General features: G+C 44.6%; 1 protein-coding gene across 1 annotated transcript in view; it reads right to left on the bottom strand.

Moving 5' to 3' along the window:
• The window catches only part of rufy1 (RUN and FYVE domain containing 1), a 54001-nt gene extending 39949 nt beyond the window's left edge, over positions 1–14052 (bottom strand). Inside the window, exons 1-5 of the mRNA XM_080201541.1 lie at positions 13806–14052; positions 5929–6102; positions 5728–5845; positions 5552–5653; positions 161–284 (exon numbers count right to left, since the gene is read on the bottom strand). Of these exons, the coding sequence (XP_080057667.1) occupies positions 161–284; positions 5552–5653; positions 5728–5845; positions 5929–6102; positions 13806–14046 (759 nt within the window). The 5' untranslated portion in view covers positions 14047–14052. The remainder of the gene's footprint in view (positions 1–160; positions 285–5551; positions 5654–5727; positions 5846–5928; positions 6103–13805) is intronic.
• Positions 14053–22190: the final 8138 nt, after the last annotated feature.

Below are 22190 nucleotides of genomic sequence, written 5' to 3' on the forward strand. Positions count from 1 at the left end.
AAGGTTTTGTGATATAGAATGCTTCAAAATAATTCCAATAAATAAACTCTTCATAAAGCAGCTACTCTTTATTTCTTAAAAAAACAGCATCTAAACTCCAGAATATTTTTATAATATTTACAATTCTTTTCAAAAACCAAGATATTACATAAAATATTACCTGAGAATCCAAGTCTTCTCCTTTTAAACACAGATTTGCATCGATAACTGTAAGGCCCACCAGAAGACCAACAATAACTGCTCCCTCATCATGCATCATCAGTGCATTTGGATCATAGAATTCACTACATTAAAAGAATACTCAAATTAATTTACACAAAGGATACATTGACTTGTTAATACCGTGCAAATGTAAAAAAAGGCAACATTCGTTCTTTTGTGAACATTAGCAGCTAACAAGCAAAGTTGCATCCTGTACTCCAATTTAAGGCCAACAACTTTCCAAAAGCCAATGTCATTTTCACATATCTAATATAACAAAAAATAATAGCGGGTCACAAGATTTCAAAGGTACCACATCAGTTTGTGGAGCTGTCAGTGGAGCATTGTGACATGATCAATGAAAACAATTCTGGTGAGTGACAACATAAATCCCATCTATTCATCCTCCAAAAGATTCAGTGACATTAGTAGCAGACGGACTGTCAGAACAAGCATAAAAGACTGTTGAACAGTAAAAGTGCATGCTGATGGTGAACATTAAAATTTTAAAACATCTCAGAAAGAATGCACAGTTATTTGAAAGCCTGCTGTTTGTGGGGAAAAAATATCAAAACAGGGACAGAAGTATATACTGTATTTGAAATAGATGAAAATGGAAGCTAATATTGATGGAAAAGCCCACCAAGCCCCAAATATTAAAAAAAGGCATGCCGAAATGTTGTTCGGAAATCAGTCTGAAGAGAACCATGTAATGCACACGATAAATACTAGGCCCGAACTTTCACCCACCCAATCTTCAAATGTTTTATCAGATCACCTTCTTATTTACCATTTCCACACCTTTCACCTTGTGGCCAAACAACCATTCACCCCGTAATCTCACTTGAACAGAATATCACATTTAGCCTTGATTCTTCATATGAATTACATGGGAAATTAAGCAGCATCGTTAAATGTTCTAGCTTCAGCTGTGAAACTAGCTTTCCTTCATTCAACTTAAGTAGTTAACAAAAAAGGAACTAAAGTAGCTGGTTGGAACACACACCAAACACAGCTGTGACTAGGTTAAGAATAGTAATTAAATATAGATCAGTTTAGGAGAGGGAGAGTAGAAAGTGGGTAGCTGTTATAATTAGACAAAAATAAAGCTCTTGGAGCCAAGGATTTAAGTTGTGAAATGATATGAACAGAATCTCTCACTGATGTAATGAACTACTGGAAGCTCAGACACCCAAAAAGCAGAATGGTAAAGGATGAAAATTTTACACAAATTAAAGTAATAGGTAATAATACTATAAATGCAATAAACTTTAATTATCCATAAAGATGAGAAGGGGAAACAATTACAATAAAAAGGGAAGTCCCTGCCCCATCCCAGAGAATACATTGCTGCTCCAACAAAGAAGTACGCATTAATCAAACTGGCTCCAGCTAATGAAGTGAAGATAGTAAATGACCAAATTGTAGAACATTTACGAATTAGCATCCACCATTAAACCTCAAGAATTATAGGGAAAAAATAATAACTCAGAATCAAAGAATCCTATAGTACAGAAGGAGGCAATTTGGCCCAACAAGTCTGTATCGACTACAATCTCACCCAGGCCCTATCCCCATAACCCGATGCATTTACGTGGCAGGGAAATAATATCTTGCTTAAAGGAAAAATGGTGAGCAGAATGATGTCATGTAGTGGGAATCAAGAAAGTAGAAACAGGTGCAAGTCAAGTAAATTCCAATAAAAATGGTGAGTGCAATGATTGCAGTTCTATGAGCGAATAGGGAAATAATCAAATTTGAAACAAAAAGACTGCACAAAAAGGGTATTGAAATGCAGGCTAGTAAATCTCAAGGAGATACTGGAATGCCCTACAACACTGCAGCTAATGAACACATTTTGCATGATAACCAACTAGTTAAATTGAGTGTATTCGGAGCTAGAAGTGAATGATCAAAATGCAAAATCTACAAGAAATGTAAACAGTCCAAACTTAAACAAAGCAAGGAAGGAGAACATATGAAAACATAAAAAGATGGACATCGATGGCAAGTGAACAAGTTATAAAAATCTAGAACAAGAGTAAAACATAAATTGAGAAGAAATAGTCTTATAAATGAGTACAACAATGCATACAGAGTTCATAATAAAACAGTGAACTGAAGGCAATCATGTGTAGGGAGGAAATAACCACAGCAAGGATTACCAAGATATGGCTACAGAAAAATCAGGACTGGGAATTAAACATTGTACGTTCCAAGATACACAGAAAAGGTAAATGGATAAAAAGGGGAGACAGAGTAGCTTTTAGTGATGGTGATAGCAAAATAACAGTAGAAAAATAGGACTCAACTCTCAGCAAGAGAAAAATAGAATCCATATTGATTTAAAAAAGGTAATAAATGATCAATCACACTGAAAGATGAAGCCTATGGAGTTGAATATCAGCTGGGACAGGGGTAAGTGTGCAAAATTAAGGAGATATGGATTGTATTTGTGTATTTTAAAAGGATCTTCCAACATTTTATTATTCTTTCATGGGGACTTACATTACATTTTGTAGAACTATCCTATGGCCATGTCAAGTAACAGCCTGAAATATTTTGATTTGATTTAATGTCACATGTATTAGTATACAGTGAAATGTTTCTTGTGCACTATACAGATAAAAGTACATGGTACATAGAGAAGAAAAGGAGAGGGTGCAGAATATAGTGTTACAGTCATAGCTAGGATGTAGAGAAAGACCCATTCAAAAGTCTAATGGCAGCAGGGAAGAAGCTGTTCCTCAGTCACTGATGTTCCAGCCTTGTCCATTACCATTCCTGATTATGTCCTATCCCATCAGAGGTGGTGGGCAGCACATTAGTAGTTAGGAGTCCTCAACATTGATGCCATACTCCATGAAATCTCATGGCATCGGTTCAAACATGTGAAAGAAAATATGCTCCTGATTACCACTCATCACCTTCCCACAGCTGATGAGTCAGTACTCTCATATTTAAAAAAAGCACTAAAGATTGCAAGGGCACGGAATGTACTCTGGATGGAGGACTTCACTGTCTATCAGCAAGAGCTACTTGGTAGCACCACGACTGATTAAGCTAGTTCTGGAACACAAGTCCTCAGTTCTAATGCCAGAATATTGTCAGGACCCATAGCTTTCTTTTTGTATCCAGTACTTTCAGACTTCTCAGAATATCAGGTGGAACAATTGAAATGGCTGAAGATTGGCTTCTGTGATGTTGGCAACCTCAGGAAGAAGCCATGATGGCTCATCTACGAAGCACTTCTAGTTGAAAAATGACAGCAAATGCATCAGCCTCATCTTTGTACTGATGAGCTGGGCTCCAGTACCATTGAGAATGGGGGTTTCTGTGGAGCCTACTCTTCTGGTTAATTGTCCACCACCATTCACAACTGGATGTAGCAGGAAGATAGAACTTGGATCCGATTACTTAGCTCCGTCTAGCACATATTGCTTCCGCTCTTTGGCATGTTGCTAGGCCTATGTGGTCACTTCATCAGATTGGCAACTTATTTTTAGATATGCCTGTTGCTGCTCCAGACCTCATTTCAGACTTGTTCCAAATATGGACAAAAATATTGAATTCAAGTCTTTCGGGTCATACAACTAACTGCCCTTGGCAACACAGCAACATTTAACTTTGTGAATCAATGAGAACCTAACCAAACTAGAAATGGTGCTGCTTAAGAGACAAGCTTCTAGCAGAACGCAAGATGGTGTCAGGTGAAATAAGTACTTTTCTTCAGTATTCATAGGAAATGGGATTGCAGAACCACTACAGGCAGAGGTTGCTAAAGGGCAATTTGTATTACAGCTCCTTGGTTCACAGTTGTAAGAAAGAAATGAATGACAAATCAATGCAAAACATTTGTCATTCTTCCAATGAGAAATAACAAAAATCTTGATCAAAGAGGTGAAATTAAAAGGAGGATCTTTAAAAATTGCCATGCTTGGGGCAATTAGTAGCTGTTGGGACAAAAAAAAACAATTTCAGAGACAAAGACTATTTGGTGGTGAGACATTGTCAAGCTGGAGAATGGGCAGATTTAAACATTTTTATTCTTTTCTTAGATTTAGAGCCAAGCACAGAATGAACAGGGCAAGCCTCAAATCTATCTCACTGCTTGCTCCATAAACCAATTCAAATTGAATCCATTTCATGACCCCACAAAAGAGACATACAATATAAAATCTGACAGGAACACACATTAAAGTTTATTTATTGGTGTCACAAGTAGGCTTACATTAACATGCCCCATAAGTTGTCCCATAGTGTCAAGGGGAGTAATTAGGGTAAATGCATTGGGTTATGAGGATAGGGTCTGGGTAAGATTGTGGTTGGTGCAAACTCGATGGGCCCAATGGCCTCCTTCTGCACCATAAGGATTCTATGATTCTACAATTCTAACACTGCAATGTGAAAATCCCCCAGTCGCCACAGTCCAGCACTTGTTCAGGTGTACTGAGGGAAAATTTAGCATGGCCAATGCACCTAACCAGCACATCTTTGGACTGTGGGAGGAAACCAGAGCACCCAGAGGAAACCCACACAGACACGGGGAGAATGTGTAAACTCTGCACAGACAGCGTAGAAAATCGAACCCATGTCCCTGGTGCTGTGAGGCAGCAGAGCTAACCACTGTGCCACCTTGTGTTACATCTGGGATTGGAATCTCTGATCTTGTTTGTTCCTGCTCTGCTACCAGTGAGAATGGAGAATTTGGCACTTAGCCAAAACTCCATTCACTGTAATGGAGAATACCAGTTGCGCAGAAGATTGGAGGTTTCCAGCACTGATCACATGATTGATCTTAGCCAACAAGCTGAGAACATAACTAAAAAATAAGGCCAAGAAGGCTTTAAATACAAAGATGAAAAATTTAAATTGGAGGCCTAAAAAAAACAGGAAACTAAGAACATCAACAAGGCCAAAGTGATCAGTGAGCAGAATAATACACATAAAGGTTAATAAAATGGGTCATTTACTGGTCCACAATCATGACAAGAAAAATAATTAGAGAAATTTGTTATAAAATGTTAAGATAGAATTCTCTGCCAATACTGCAGAAGCAAAATCCATAAATAATTTTAAAAACAGATTAGTTATGTAGGAAAACTCCACTAACAGATATGATATACAAAGGGAATGGGAACTGATGATGTGGTTTATGGAAAAAAGAATTTATGGAAAAAAGAATTGATGGGAAACAGTCAATTGTTGTGCAGTAACATTCTATCATTTCACGTCATTTTAACAACCAGAAGTTCTAGCAATCATTCCAGAGGGTTTTGACATCAGAGTGACAACTATTAACTTTATCCCAGCAAAGCAAACGTTACATTCAAATAAAAACCAAAATCACCTCAGCAGGTCTTTCCGGTCAATCAAGGCCTTCAAGTAATCAGCTATTTTCTTCTGCATTAAAGCAAGATTAAGCCACGCCCTTCCTCGTCCTACAGGAGTTCTGAAACGTAAACATTATGTTTAATGCTCTTCATCTAAATAAAGCACCAAACTCAAAAGAATTTACAAACTCACTTAAGCCCTGGCAGGTCTCGAACACTTGTTGCTATTTCAGCAGCCTCGGGACAAAGTTTTTCCACCAGCTCCAGAGGACCCCAAAATGACTTGTTTGGCCCAAGAAAAGTCTTCTTTACTGTGAGTGATTTAAAAAAATGTTTTGTCAGTCCTACGATCTTCAACTGATTGAAGCACAGCTATTAAAATATTATCTTGTACCTTTCAGTCCATGCTTGAGACATTGCTCCATTACCACAAAGAACTGTTGGAGAGGAGGGTAATCTGCATCCAGGGTTCTTCCCAGGCTTAAGGCAGATTGAATGAGCACTTTAATACTAAGTTTCATCATATTCATGAGGTTGACTCGCTCAGTTTTCACATGTTCATTAACATCTAGTTAAAAAATAAAATTAACTGATTAGAAATAGCAGAGTATTGTTCGTATATATTAAAAGATCATGGTAAAAATAACATTTATGTCACCTTAAAACATGTGTGCAGCAATCTCAGTTTAATTCAACTTTCAAGATAGTTTCATGGTCCTATAATTTGCTATTTCCCATCCTTGAAACAAATAAATTAATTCTTCTCTAGCTCGTACTGCCCTTCTTTTCTCCAAGACCATTAATTTCTCTGTCACTAGTTGACGGGCACCGAATATCTCCAGCTGTGTTCGTGCATTAAGTCCCAGTTTTGCACAGCAGCTTCTGGTGGTAAACACAAAAACTGCCAGCGTCTGTCACATACACACAGATGCAAGCAGAAAAGGTGTGATCACTTCACTCAAGGACAGGGTCATAACCGGACGAAAAAAAAAAGTATATTTAACCCTGTAGGCAAATTGTCAAGTCTTTTGGGTTAAATCAAGTAAACAAACTCAAATTACATTCGGACAAAGAAAAAGGGGGCAGCTCCCCAATAGGAGGGGGAACAGCCCGAACAGAAACAAAAAGTACAAAGGAAACTTAAGACATGTCAAATCAAAATGTGATTGTCGGGGTCTATAAGGCACCTCAGCCCCTGCAATGCCCAACAGGCGCAGAAGGCGTCGACTGTGCCCACGGACACCGCGGCCGCGAATGTAGAGGGGCAGACAGTTGGGACAGACGGCCCCCCCCAATCGCCCGCTGCCTGGGCCTGTTGATGGCGCGTCTTGCCAGGCCCAGGAGCAGGTTCACGAGGAGATTGGCGTCCCGACCCTCCCCTCTCCGCGCCGGGTGTCCGTAGGTCAGGAGCATGGGACTGAAATGCAAACAAAGCATCAATAAAAGGTTCTTCAGAAAATCAAAAAGGGAGTGCAATCTATAACACAAAACGTAGACGTGGTTCACGGACTCCTCGAGGCCACAGAAAGAGCAGTCTCGGGAGCCCGTAAACCAGTGAATCCTATGGTTGTGCGGCACTGCTGCGTGCAGCACCCTCCACCAAGGGTCCCCGAGGTAATTGGGGGAGATCCCTCCATAGAGTGACCTCCATTGGGGACCTCCACTGCCTGGCGGCAACAAGGCCCACCAAGGTGTATCCAGGTGACGGGCGAGGGCGCAACAGTGGAAGGTGTGCAGCAGCAGCCCATTCAGGAATCGCCTCCACGCGCTGGAAAAAGGCACGGAGGACATTTCTGCCAGACGGCTCATGCTGTGGGGCACCTGACCCAGGGAGGGGGGTCTAGGCTTCGGGCCAATGTGGAATTCCGTCCGAACAGAGGAACACTTGGATGGGATCCCACCGCACGCCTGAGCCGCCTCAAGCTCGCGTGTACCTTCGGGGCCGAGCACGGCCGTCCTAAGGTCTTGGATGGCTTTGGCCGCGTGCCGGACGGCCACCCCTGTGCGTTCAGCCAGCACGCAAGGGTTCATCCAGCCCACTCCTCCGCCATTCAGCACGTCCCCGATCCTGGTCACCCTGGCATCCACAGCCTCCCTCTCCATCAGCCACCTGAAGTTATACGGCTGGAGATGTGGATTCCTGAGCAACGGCTCTTGCACGAGAGCCGCTACTCCTGACGGGGGAGAACCGCGTCGTGAGGCGACCGCGTTCCAGACGGTGAGGAGGTCCTGGTAAAAGACGGGCAACTCCTGCAATGATGACAGGATAAGCCCCAGATTGATATGCAGGAGCTGCACGTCATAATTGAGGCCGTGCCACTGGCGGAAGAAATACGTTGCCAGGGCGCACCATCATGGAGGAGGCTCGACGTAAAAGGTATCTCTGCAGGGTCTGGAGGCGGAAGATCGCTATCTGCGTGCGGAGGCACACCAGACCTTGGCCGCCCTCCTCAATCGGGAGATGCAGAACCTCGGCAGAGACCCAGTACAGTCGGTTGTCCTAGAAGAAACGCATGAGGGTTCTCTGGATATTGGTGACAAAGCCGGGGGAAGAGTCAAAATAACCAGCCGGTACCATTACATGGAGGCGACCAGCTGGTTTATGACCAGAACCCGCACCCTGTAGGACAGCATTCGGAGCAGTCCTGTCCAGCGAGCCAGGCGGGCGGTGACTTTGGCCTCCAGCTCCCGCCAGTTCTCTGGCCTGGATTCCTCGGCTGGGCAGAGATGGACCCCCAGGTAGAGGAGGTGGGTCCTGCTCCAGGTGAAAGGCATGAGCTCCTCTGGAAGGGGGTCCGTCTCCCAAGGACCGACCAGGAGTCCGGAACACTTGGCCCGCTTGATCCTGGCGGAGAATGCGGCGGAGTACACCGCCTGGCATTCTCGCATCCTCGGCAGGTCAGCCGGGTCCATGAACATGAGGAGCACGTCATCGGCGTAGACCGACAGGACCACCCCTACATCCGGGCCGCGCAGAGTCAAACCCGACAACCTCCTCTGCAACAGGCGCATACGGAATAGAGTTGACCGGACAAGGGGCAGCCCTGCCATACTCCTCTCCCGAAGCGAAGGGGCGCTGTCAGCGACCCATTAACCTTAATCAGACACTCAGCGGCAGAGTACAGTAATGCGTCCTGAACCAGAATGCCCGCAGAGTTCCGAGTAAATACTCGTGCTCCACCCTGTCGAATGCCTGCTCCTGATCTAAAGACACGAAGGCGCTCGACAGACCAGCCCTCTGGGAATGATGGATCAGGTCCCGGACCAGGTGGATGTTATCGTGGACAGAGCGGCCCGGGACTGTGTAGGACTGGTCAGGGTGGATCATGTGGTCCAGCACGGATCTGAGGCACGAAGACAACGCCCTGGCAAAGATTTTATAATCCGTGCTGAAGAGGGAGACCGGACGCCAGTTTTTCAGCAACCAGAGATCCCCCTTCTTGGGCAGCAGGGCAATGACCCTGCACCACGAAAGGGGCATCTCCCCAGTCGCAATGCTCTCCCCCAGGACCCCCGCGCAGTCGTTCCCCAGGATGTCCCAGAACGCCCTGAAGAACTCCACGGTCAGCCTGTCGATTCCCGGGGCCTTACCCCGTCTGAGGCCGTTTAAGGTGCCGGTCAGCTCAACCAGGGTGATAATGGCCTCCAGCTGACCGATGCCCTCTGGGCTGACCTGCGGCAGGTCTTCCCACAGACCTCCGCGGGCATCCTCGCTGGACGGATCTGGAGAGAAGAGGGAGGTGTAACAATCCCGGGCAACGGCCCGGATGCCCTCTGGATCCGAGACGGGGGCACCGTCATCAGCCAGCAGGGTAAGGAGCTGCTGACTGTTAGCCCGCCCTTTTTCCAGTGAGCAGAAGGGGGGAGCCGCGGTCCAGGTCCACTCGGAACTGGATCCGCGACCTCACGTACGTGCCACGAGACCCGACGAGTTGCAGGTCCTGCAGCGCGTCCTTCTTCTCTCTGTACTCCAGACGCAGGGCCGGGTCTGCGTCAGGCTGACTGAGACGTGCCTCCAGGTCAAACAGCTCCTTCTCCAACTCCTCGAGCCTGGATTTCCGCCTCTTTGTCGACCCCCTCACGTACTTCTGACAGAAGGTACGGACGTGAGTCTTGCCCACATCCCACCATAGCCTCAAGGAGGGGAAGCCTCCCCGCTTCCTTCTCCAGCCAGCCCAGAGTCGACGGAATGGGTCCAGGAAGCGCTCATCCTCCAGCAGCGAGTTGTTAAAGTGCCAACACGCAGACCTCCGCCGGACGCGGGACAGAACAAAGTCCATCCACACCAGGTGGTGGTCTGTGCTCAGCACCTGCCGCATGGAGGCCGAGGAGGTGCCGGACACGTATGTCCTCGAGATGTACAGGCTGTCGATTCTAGATACTCCGGCCCCAGGCCTCACATAAGTGAAAGCTCTGGAGCCGGGATGGAGATGTCTCCAGACACCCACCAAGTCGTGGGTCCCGAGCAGGTCCCACAACCTCACCATCGCCAAGGTACGCCACCAGGGACTGGTGCGGTCCCGTGCCTCGAGGGTACAGTTGGAAACATTTCCCCCCCCCCCCCCCGAGGATGACGCATTCGCCTCCCGCGATGGTGTCGAGATGAGCGGACACTTTCTGGTAGAAAGTCGTTTTCTGCGGTCCGGAGGGCGGGGCATAGACGTACGTTCACCAAGTGAAGGACCATGCCCCCCTCACGGACCGTCAAGTACAGCAACCGGCCTGGCAGTGGCTTCTTGACCCCCAAGATCTCCGGCTGATAATGCAGGGCCAACAAGATAGCCGCCCCACTGGAAGCGAGCGTGAGGCAGCTCATGTAGACTCCCCCCTCGCCATTCCAGGAGCCACCGGGCTTCGTCTCTTGGAACGGTATGGCTTTCCACATACTTTCCGTCACGGAGGAGCGAGAAGTTCTGGAACCTGCAGTATGGCTCACTGCTGCTGTTGATGTTGAGGCTGGCTATGGTCACCTTCATGGCAGAAGCATCATGCCACCGTCGCTACTTATCTAGTTATCTAAGGGGGCGCTGGTGCAAGACGTGCCAGTCCGCTCCCCGCTGAGCCCATCGAGGAGCTCCTGTTCCCAACACTGCTCTTTTTCAGTCAGGTCCAATGCGGCCTGGGAGCAGGCCTGCGCGGACCAGACGAACAGCGCCTGGTCCAACCAACGGTCGAGGGCTAGTCGGGCACTGGCAGGACGACCAGAATGGTCTTCGAAAAAGGCCTTGAGTTCCACAGTGGGGATGAAGGGCGACTAGGTGGCAGGCACAAGGGAGCCCCCCCACCTCGCTCAGGGTTTTTCTTTTTTTCTCCTGATAAAAATCAACAATTTCTTGTTTGCTTTACAGTCAGATACAAAATACTGGTCTGTGTTGAAGCAACGAATTTTAACCCCCTCTGCTCACTCAATAAGGGAGGTCTTTTAGTGTTCCAACCAAATAAAATCAAACTAACTTAGGGACAACTCAAAAGGGACAGCTCCCTGAAAGGAGGAAAACCGCCCGAAACAAAAAAAAGCGCCAAGGAAACTTAAAACTTGTTGGTATTCCACGAAGCACACAGGAAGATCTATTGACAACAACCCCCACCCCTTCCTTCACGTTTATCATAACAGGTTTCATTGGGAGATTGCAAAATTGTGTACAGAACTTTTAAAAGAGAAATTAATTTAGATCACATTTTATATCAATGCAATTCCAATATTTAGATTCATCCATCCTTCGATGCAATTCAATTACATTGTTTTAACTTAACGTAAAACATCGTGCAAAAAGACAGTAAAGGTTTCTAACAGCTGCTACAAGAACAATTTGTACATATAGAGCACCTCAAACAAAATAGTTGTCCCAATTCCCTTCAAATAAGTGTTATGAAGCAAACTTTGTCATCAATGAATAAGGTAATGAAGGCCAGAAGCTTGGTCAAATACATAAGTCTGGAGTATCCAAAAGGAGGAAAGAGATAGAAAGATGGGAGAGGTCTAGGCCCTAGGCAACTTGAGCAGTTAAAATGAGGGCTGTTCAAAAAGCCAGAATTAGATTAGTATCAGATATCTCAGTTGTGTGCTGAACCATGGAAGAATTTGCAAACAAGGATGAGAATTTTTAAATCAAGGTGTTTCTTAACCAGGAATAAATGAAAGTCAGTGAGCATAGGAGAGGTGAGTGAATAGAACAGCAGAGTTTTGCACATCACATTGAGAAGCATTAGAATAGCCAACTTGTGATAACAAAAGGCATAGATGAGGATTTTGGTAGATGTGCTGACACATAGACAGATGGAATTATATTGCAGAAATGGAAATAGGGATTCTTAACACTAGAAAAAAGGTATTTAAATCAAGTATGACACCAACATTGCAAACAGTCTGGTTTAGCCTCAAAGTGGTCAGGCGGGGAGAGAGATGGCACGCATAGCCAGGGAATCAGAGTTTGCAATAGGAGGCTGAACAATGGCTTCTGTATTCCCAATAATTGAAGATGATTTCTGCACATTCTTCATACACTGAATGGAAGGAGGAGGGGAGTTGATGATGAGGTATAGCTGGGTATACAAGTATTTTTAGATGGTGACACAAAGAAGCACCAAATGGATTGGAAACATAAGACGGCCAAAGGAGGCACCAATATTAAAGGTTTGGGTGTAGGAAAAGAAGCCGTTGCAATTAAATATGAATGGAACCAAGAGAGTGGAAGGCAGCCCAGTTGGACAACAGCAGTCAACTGTGCTAAAAGCTACAGTCCAGTCAAGAAAACAAACATAATTTTAAAATGCCCAAAGGCCCACTGAAATTTATTTTCAAAGAATCAGCCCAAGAGTAGGTTGATACTCTCCCCACTACACAACTTCGCAATGGCTGGAGTAGAAAGCAATTAACACAAAAACAACAGGCTACAGTACTGAACCCTCCCCTCTCCTTTGGCTGCACCCACCAAGGAGGAATTTCTTCAGCCAGAGGATGGTGAATCTATGGAATTGATGCCACAGAAGGCTGTGGAGGCCAGGTCACAGAGTGCATTTAAGACAGAGATATAGATAGGTTCCTAACTGGTAAAGGGAACAAAGGTTACAGAGAAAAGTTAGGAGACTGTGGTTGAGAAACTTGATGTGGAATTGTTGGCATTTGACTGGGATAAACACAGAAAGAAGTCTCATAAACCTGTTGGACTTTAACTTGGTGTTATTTGGTAGCAAAAGCCACTAACTTTCAGAGTGCTGCTCCTTTGTCAGGTGAGTGGGAGTTCTGTTCACAAATAGGACATATAAAAACACAAACTCAATTTACAAAATAATGGTTGGAATGTGAGTCTTTACAAGTAATCAAGTCTTAAAAGATACAAACAAACAATCTGAGTGGAGAAAGGGTTAAGCACAGGTTAAAGAGATGTGTATTGTCTCCAGCTGTGAGATTTTGCAAGCCCAGGCAAGTCATAGGGGTTATAGATAGTGTGACATGAACCCAAGATCCTGGTTGAGGCTGTCCTCATGTGTGCGGAACTTGGCTATCAGTCACTGCTCAGCGACTTTGCATTCTCGTGTGTCATGAAGGCCTTGCCTTGAGCACATTCAGGCTCTGATTTTCTGGTAAGTGTTCTCCAAGGCTGTCTTCATGACACATGACAACGCAGAGTTGCTGAGCAAAGACTGATAGCCAAGTTCCACCAGAAGAATTTCTTCACTCAAAGGGTGGTGAATCTCTGGAATTCTCTGCCCGTTGAGGTGGTGGAGGCTACCTCGCTAAATATTTTTAAGAAGCGGGTTGATGGGTTTTTGATAAGAGAGGGGATTAAGGGTTATGGGGAAAGGGCAGGAATGTGGAACTGAGCCACAGATCAGCCATGATCTTATTGAATGGCAGGGCAGGCTCGAAGGGCTAGATGGCCTACTCCTGCTCCTATTTCTTATGTTCTTACATGAGGATGGCCTCAGCCAGGATCTTGGGTTCATGTCACACTATTTGTCATTCCAAGCATTACTTTGTAAATTGAGTTTGTGTCTTTATACGCCCTGTTTGTGAACACAGGACCCATTCACCCTGAGAAACATATCAAGAATGACGGAGCAGACTCAACAGACCAAAGAGTCTAACTCTGTTCCGATATCTCATGGCCCCGCCCCCCTCACTCCCCAGAACAAAACCAGAAAATGCTGGAAAATCTCTGCAGGCCTGACAGAATGTGTAGGGAGGGTCCAGATGACCGTTCGTCAAAGCTCGGCCCCACCCCTCCAGCCCGGTTTTCCCCGCCCCCGCCCCCGCCCCTCCAGCCCTACTTTTGCTGATGGTGTTGTCGCTGCTGCTGGCTTTGACAGCGAATCCCACAGCTGCTGATTTTAAAGCACTTCCGTAGTTCGCCGTCAGTGTCTCCGATGCTTTCCTGGCCAGCGACAGGATGGGGGTCGACCAGCCGCCATCCTCCGCGCTCCGCCCGCTGGCGGCCGGCGATGAGGGCGGCTGGGTCTCGCGGTCCGTCTCGTCAGCGGCACCGCTCAAATCCTCAGCTTCGTCCGCCATCTTGCTCCGTGCCGCAAGCGCGCGCAATCACTCGCCGGGAAATCGAGCGAGAGTCACGCAAGCCAAGCAGTGGAGCCTCGAGCAATTAACCAGCGGGAGCAGGGGCACTGCGCTGGCGCAGTGCAAACAAATTGCGGCCTTTTGCCCCAGCTGTATCTGAGATCTGCTCCACACCTTCATCGTCCACTCTTCTCTGAAGCAGTTGTCACTATTTTCCTTCCTTTTAAGGAATCCTGCTCCCACTACTGCAGTTGACTTCAGAGTCTTTAAATGTCAACCTCATTGTCATCCTGGAGAGCTGAAGTTTCTACAGACTTCCCTTTTAATTGAAAGCTTGTCATTTAAGGACTCCCACTCCCCAAATTACATATTGTTCTCAATGTGTTTATAACTTTTATGTTAGGACAACTTGTTTCTCAGGGTGTCAATCCCACTGTTCTTCCACTTCCCCTAAAGTTTGCAAATGTGACTTAATTAGCCTTTCTATAATCTATCAGCTAAATTTAATACAGGCAATTTAGCATGAGAGGTGAGAAATGTAATATCATGTTGCCAGTGTCTGCAAAGACAGGCAGAAGTGAGCAGTTTCTCAGTCTAAAGACTGCTGAATATTTGACTAACACAATAAGAATTATGAGCAGGAGTAGGCCATTTGGCCTCTCGAAACTGCTCTGCCATTTGATCATGGTTAATCTTCTCCTGGACTCAGCTCTACTTACCCGCCCGTTCACCATAACACTTAATTCATTTACTGTTCAAGAATTTATCTATCCTTGCCTTAAAAACTTGCAATGAGGTATCCTCAACTGCTTCACTAGGCAGGAAATTCCACAGATTCACAACCCTTTGAAAAAATTCCTCAACTCAATCCCAAATCTACTCCCCTTTTTTTGCCCACACCACCAAAGTTGTTTATTTAACGGAGAGTGTAGAAGAATATAGGGTGCATGGTTAGTAAGTTTGCAGATGACACAAAGATTAGTGGCATGGTGGACAGTGAAGTTATCTCCAGTTGCAGTGGGAACTTAATCAGTTGGGTCAGTGGGCTGACGAATGGCAGATGGACAAATGAGAGGTAATGCATTTTGGTAGACTGAACCAAGGTAGGACCTACTCAGTTAATGGTTGGCCTTTGGGGAGAGTTACAAAACAAAGAGATCTAGGGGTACGTGTTCATAGCTCCTTGAAAGTGGAGTCACAGGTGGACAGAATGGTGAAGGCGGCATTTGGCATGCTTGCTTTCATCAGTCAGAACATTGAATACAGGAGTTGGGACGTCTTGTTGAAGTTATACAAGACATTGGTAAGGCCACACTTGGAATATTGTGTGCAATGCTGGTCACCCTATTATAGAAAGGACATTATTAAACTAGAAAGAGTGCAGAAAAGATTTGCTAAGATGCTACCGGGACTTGATGGATTGAGTTATAAGGAGAGGCTGGATAGACTGGGACTTTTTTCTCTGGAGCGTAGGAGGCTGAGGGGTGATCTTGTAGAGATCTACAAAATAATGAAGGGCACAGATCAGCTAGATAGTCAATATCTTTTCCCAAAGGTAGTGGTGTCTAAAACTAGAATGGCATAGGTTTAAGGTGCAAGGGGAGAGATACTAAGTGTCCAGAGGGGCAATTTTTTTCACACAGAGGGTGGTGAGTGTCTGGAACAAGCTGCCGGGGTAGTAGTAGAGGCAGGAACAATTTTATCTTTTAAAAAACATTTAGATAGTTACATGGGTAAGATGAGTATTGAGGGATATGGGCCAAATGTGAGCAATTGGGATTAACTCAGGGGTTTTAAAAAAGAAAGGGCGGCACAGACAAGTTGGGCCGAAGGGCCTGTTTTCATGCCGTAAGCCTCTATGACTCTAAGTGCAGGTTAATGGAGTTGAGGGTTCAGGTGAGGTAAGACCACGTAATACAACAGAAAATATAGAAGGTGGCAGGAATCTAACCTCAGGCAGAGCAAAAAAGGTGACAATTATGAGAAGGGAGGTGGTCAATGCAGGACTGAGGGTGTTATACCTAAATGCGCGCATTATATGGAACAAATGAGCTTGGTGCACATTGAAATTGGCCAGTATAATGTACACATGTAATGTACACAGAAACGTGGCTGCAAGGAGATCAGAGCTGAGATCTAAATATCCAAGGATATGTGTCCTATCGGAAGCTCAGCAGATGGGCAAAGGAGTTGGGTTTGCATTATTAGTAAGGAATGAAGTTAAATTGATAGCAAGATGTGATATAGGATCAGAAGGCATTGAATCCCTGTGGGTAGAGTTGAGGAATTGCAAAGGTAAAAAGATCCTGATGGGAGTTACGTACAAGCCTCCTAGCAGGAGTCAGGATGTGGGATAGAAAACAAATCAGGAGATAGAAAAGGCATATAAAAAAGGTAATATTACAATAATCATGGAAGACTTCAATATGCAATTGGACTGGGAAAATCAGGTAGGTAGTGGATCCCAAGAAAAGGAATTTGTGGAATGTCAAAGAGATTTTTTTTGGCAGCTTGTGACAGAGCCTACTAGGAAACAGATAATTCTGGATTTGGGTGATGTGTAATGAAGCAACCTGATTAGGGAACTTAAGGTGAAGGAACCCTTAGGGGAGCAGTGACCACAATATGATAGAATTTGCCCTGCAGTTTGAGAGGGAGAAGCTGGAATCCGATGTAACAGTATTACAATTAAATAAAGGTAACTACCAAGACGTGGGGGAGGAGCTGGGGAGAGTTGATTGGAAAGAGGGCCCAGCAGGGAAGACAGTGCAACAGGAAAGGCAGGAGTTATTTGGGAGGCCCAACAGAAATTCATCCCAAACAGGAGGAAATATGCTAAGGGAGGACAAGGAATCCATGGCTGATGAGGGAAGTCAAGGACAGCATAAAGGCAAAAGAAAAAGCATACAAAGTGGCAAGGATTGGTGGGAAGCTAGAGAATTGGGAAGGCTTTAAAAGCGAGCAAAGGACAACTAAAAAGCAATAAGGGGGGAGAAGATGAAATATGAGTGTAAACTAGCTAGTAATATAAAAGAAAATAGGAAGCATTTTTATTTTCAATATATAAAAGGTAAGAGTGAGGCAAAAGTAGACATTGGACCACTGGAAAATGAGGCTGGAGAAGTAATAATAGGAAACAAAGAAATGGCAGAGTTACTTTGCATCAATCTTCACGGTGGAAGACACCAGTGGGATGCCAGACTCCAGGAGAGTCGGGGGCATAGATGAGCGTAGCGGCCATCACTAAGAAGAAGTTTCAGGGGAAACTGAAAAGTCTGAAGGTGGATAAATCACCTAGACTGGATGAACTATACCCCAGGCTCCTAAAAGAGATAGCTGAGGAAATAAGATCATGTACGTTCCTGTCTATTCCCGATAAACTTTGACTCCATTGTCAATCAAGGATCTAACACAGCCTTAAAATATTCAGTGACCTTATCTCCATTGGTCGCTGAAGAAGGGTATTCCACATCCTAATAACCCTCTGAGAAAAAAATTCTCATCTCCAGTCCCCTATTTCAACCAGAATCCTTGGTTCTAGTCTCTATCATAAGGGAAAACTTATTCTCAGTACCCACTCTGTCAAATCCCCTCAGGATCTTTTATATTTCATTTAGGTCACCATTCATTCTTCTAAATTCCAATGGACGTCCCAGAAATCAGTTGTGTTAACCGCCCATGAACTGCTTCCAAAGCAATTATATCCTTTCCTAAGGAGAACAAAACTGTACCCAGTACTCTAGATGTTGTCTCAACATCTGTACAATCATAGTAAAACTTCCTTAATTTTATTTTGTATTCCACTCGTAATAAAAACAAAATTCCATTTACTTTACAAACCATATGCTGTACCTGCATACTACCTGCATGGAGGCATTGATAGTTATCTTTCAGGAATCACTGGAGGCAGGGAGGGTACCAGAGAACTGGAAAGTAGCTAATGTAACACCGCTGTTCAAGAAGGGAGGGAAGCACCAGACAGAAAATTATAGGCCAGTTAGCCTGACTTCAGTTATTGCCAAGATTTTAGAGTCCATTATTAAAGATAAGATCGCAGAGTATGATAAAGTAGGACTGAGTCACCATGGCTTTGTCAAGGGGAGGTCATGTCTGACAAACCTGTTAGAGTTCTTTGAGGAGGTAACAAGGAAGTTAAATAAAGGAGAAGCAGTGGCTGTGATTTATTTGAGGAGCACAATAAGGGGATTAAGGGTTATGGGGAAAAGGTAGGAGAACAGGGATGAGAAAAATATCAGCCGTGACTGAATGGCAGAGCAGACTCGATGGGCCGAGTGGCCTAATTCTGCTCCTATGTCCTATGGTCTTATAATCTACAAAAGAAGTTAGATAGGTTAAATGAGTGGGCAGAAACTTGGCAGATGAATTATGTCATAAAATATGATCTTGTCCACTTTGGCAGGAAGAATAGAAAAACAGTAGAGTATTTAAATGGAAAGAGATTGCAAACTACTATGCAGAGTGACCTGGGTGTCCTGGTCACAAAAAGTTAGTATGCAGGTACAGCATATGGTTTGTAAAGTAAATGGAATTTTGTTTTTATTATGAGTGGAATACAAAATAAAATTAAGGAAGTTTTACTATGATTGTACAGATGTTGAGACAACATCTAGAGTACTGGGTACAGTTTTGTTCTTAGGAAAGGATATAATTGCTTTGGAAGCAGTTCATGGACGGTTAACACAACTGATTTCTGGGACGTCCATTGGAATTTAGAAGAATGAATGGTGACCTAAATGAAATATAAAAGATCCTGAGGGGATTTGACAGAGTGGGTACTGAGAATAAGTTTTCCCTTATGATAGAGACTAGAACCAAGGATTCTGGTTGAAATAGGGGGCTGGAGATGAGAATTTTTTTCTCAGAGGGTTATTAGGATGTGGAATACCCTTCTTCAGCGACCAATGGAGATAAGGTCACTGAATATTTTAAGGCTGCGTTAGATCCTTGATTGACAATGGAGTCAAAGTTTATCGGGAATAGACAGGAACGTACATGATCTTATTAAGTAGTGGAATATTTGTTACTTGATGCTTAACATCAATTGAGTCCTTCTGCTTTGTCCCCACTTCTATCAGAATCCTCCCGTACATCGATATAGCAAAAACACTTTCTCAGTTCTTATTATTGCAAGGCTATGGGTTGGCGTTGGTATTTAAAACCTATAGACTCAATGGGTTTCTTAGCCATGACTGTGTGGACATCTCCCCCTGGTGGCCCACATTTGTACTAGATCAAAATCACAGTTTTGTGCCAGGTGTCTCTCTCCTTTTTGGTAAAAGGCCAGAATATTACTGCCAATCTCATTGCGACAAATTTCCCAATTACCAAATGCCTACATTTAAGCACTCAGTCACCCACCCCTCTAATACTGATTTCATATGTGATATTTGCAATTAGATCTACAAATCAAGGTTTGGTCACATATCACATATGCAATGACACCAACCTAGATCAACAACTGGTCTTCTTGCTGAATATTTAGAATCACAGAATCCCTACAGTACAGAAGGAGGCCATTCGGCCCATCAAGCCTGCCCCAACAACAATTCCACCCTATCCCTGTAACCCTACATATTTACATTGCTAATCCCCCTGAAACTAGGGTCAATTTAGCATAGCCAATCAACCTAATCCACACATCTTTGCACTGTAGGAGAAAACCAGAGCATCTAGAAGAAACCCACACAGACACGGTGAGAACATGCAAACTCCACACAGACTTACTGAAGCAATGGATCAATCCATCATTATGCAACTTCAATTCTGATACTTTCCAATAAAATTAATTTAATACCTGAATAATTGATGCTTCAACAATCAAGAGTCAAAAGTAACAATTTTAAATAAGAATGTCCTCCAAAGTCCAATTCATGTTCCAGGAATTCTCAGATTACTCAAAATTGTACAAACCTTCCAATTTATTACATAAGCTTGCAAAATCTTTAATTAAATGTTATCATTCACTGTTCACCCTCAGATAATTTGTGTCCAACACATTTTGTGACTGTTGTGAACATTGCAATGCTGTGAATTTCTCCTTATTAATTTGTTATTTCCTACTTTTTATAAATCACCAGACCAAAATGTTCTCCATTTTCTCTCTGATCACATTCTACTCAATCTCTGACATAATGACAATTTCACCCCATCATACAGTTCTAAAAATAATCACATAAATTATCTAAAACGTGTGTCCATAGATGGCAACAAGTATCTTCTGAGATGTTTTATTGTAAATTCCTTCTCTATGTTAGCCCAGAGAAGTGGCAGTTGAATTGATTACCACTCTGTTCATAATACTTACATTGAAATCCAGCATTCCCATTAGGCCAGGCAAGATTTGTGTAATGCAGCAGCTTCCTGAGGGCTGCAGTTGAGGGCAGCTCAGCTGAAATTTCAGTAAACAATGCTTTTTTATGTGGCATTAGTTGCCTTATAAAGCAGATCAGTTTAAAGGCCCAGCCATTAAAAAGACAGGGAGGGTAGTAAGTGTGTAAGGTAAATGCACAAGATTAGTGAGGGGGAGTGGTGACCCTGTTCCAGGGTTGGATTGGCTGGTGGGGATTGGGTGGATAGTGGAGGGACATGGTGGTCAAATGGTCCGGGAGGCATCAGGTGGCTTGCAGAGTCATGGGTTGGATAGTTTGCAAAGGGACCAAGTGGTCAATGGTGATATATTGTGGGTGAGGGGAGGAAAGCAGGTGATCCAGGGGTGTGTCAGAGAGGGGTGGGTTAGGTAGTCAGTGGTTTGGGTGGGGGGGGGAGTGTCGAGTGGTTATTCAAGCGGGGTGTAATTAATGAGGGCTGTATTTGGTAGCGGTGCAGCAATGTCAGTGAGGCGGTGTGGTCGAGGCATCCTATGCAGGTTTGGGGGGGCGGAGTAAATGACATATCACCTGGGGCCGGCAGGGTGAGACCACTGGGGATATGGGGGGGGAGGAATCCTGTGGGCTATCGGTGGTCGCTGTGGGTGCCCGTGGGGGATCAGGGAAATGGGTGGAGTTTGAGGGGTAGCTGCTTTTCCCATGGGGGAGTTGGGGAAAGTCAGAAGCCAGAAGTGATTATAATTCTTTTTCTAGGTAGCTATTGCAGTAAGATAGTTAGAACTACCTGAAGTTTGCAACTTAAATCTCATTTTCAGATGGTTCAAAAACAATTGGCCATTGGAGATTTGAACTTCCTGGCCAATTGCTGTGCAGTCCTAACTTCTGAGGTAGGACTCATCCTAGGGGTTCCCCAGATAGACTGTGATGGAGCTCAGAAGTCACAGACCATTGTTTATTGTATCCTACCATTGCTGACATACCTGCCCATGATAGTATTATAAGAGTTTGTTCGTGGCAACAAAATCCCATCTTCATACTGCAGACCCTCTCTCATGTTGGATGACACTATCGCTATTTGGATATACTAAAAACAGACTGAACAATCTCAATATTGACCACCCACAAGGTGTTGTGGCCCCCACAATCTGTAACAATGTGGCTTAGCATAGTCTTCAGAGCGAGCAGAGGAGAGATTCCTCGCAGAAGCCATGCCCCCTTTTATGACAGTAGCTACCATATTCCAATAAGAGTTTGAATGTCCCAAAGCTTCTTTGAAAGTCTGGGGAGTGAAAGTAAATATGTGAGGGTAGGTAATGAGGTAGGTTAGGTGAGGGGGGTAGGATGGGTGAGTGGATATGTAGGATAAATGGATAAGGGGGCAGGGTAGATGAGAGGGTACGGTGACAGGATGGTGAGCTTGGGTCAGGTTGGGTTGAGGGGCCAGTCAGCTGGTGGTGGCTAGTCATGTTGCATTGGGGGGGAGGTTAATTCAGGTCAGGTCAGAGGTGAATCTTGGGGGGGGGGGAATGTGGGGGTGGTGTCAGGGGGGGGCGAGGGAGGTGGCGGGCTGTCAGTGTGAATGATATGGTCAGTTGCATAGCTACCCAGCAGCTTGACTAGGGCTTTTCTGTTTAACATTTCCTGGGTAATTATTCCGATTGCTAAGTAGGAGCATTCAAAGTCTCTGCCTCTAATTCAGATTTGGAGACCTTCCCAGAGGGTCCCAGGGGAGGGGAATTGTCCGTCGGAACTTCAAACTTTCTAGGCAATTCCCATGAAGTTATTGCATTTGGACTT

This window comes from Carcharhinus amblyrhynchos, chromosome 13 (assembly GCF_965287045.1).
Source record: "Carcharhinus amblyrhynchos chromosome 13, sCarAmb.v2.hapA, whole genome shotgun sequence".
Lineage (NCBI taxonomy): Eukaryota > Metazoa > Chordata > Chondrichthyes > Carcharhiniformes > Carcharhinidae > Carcharhinus > Carcharhinus amblyrhynchos.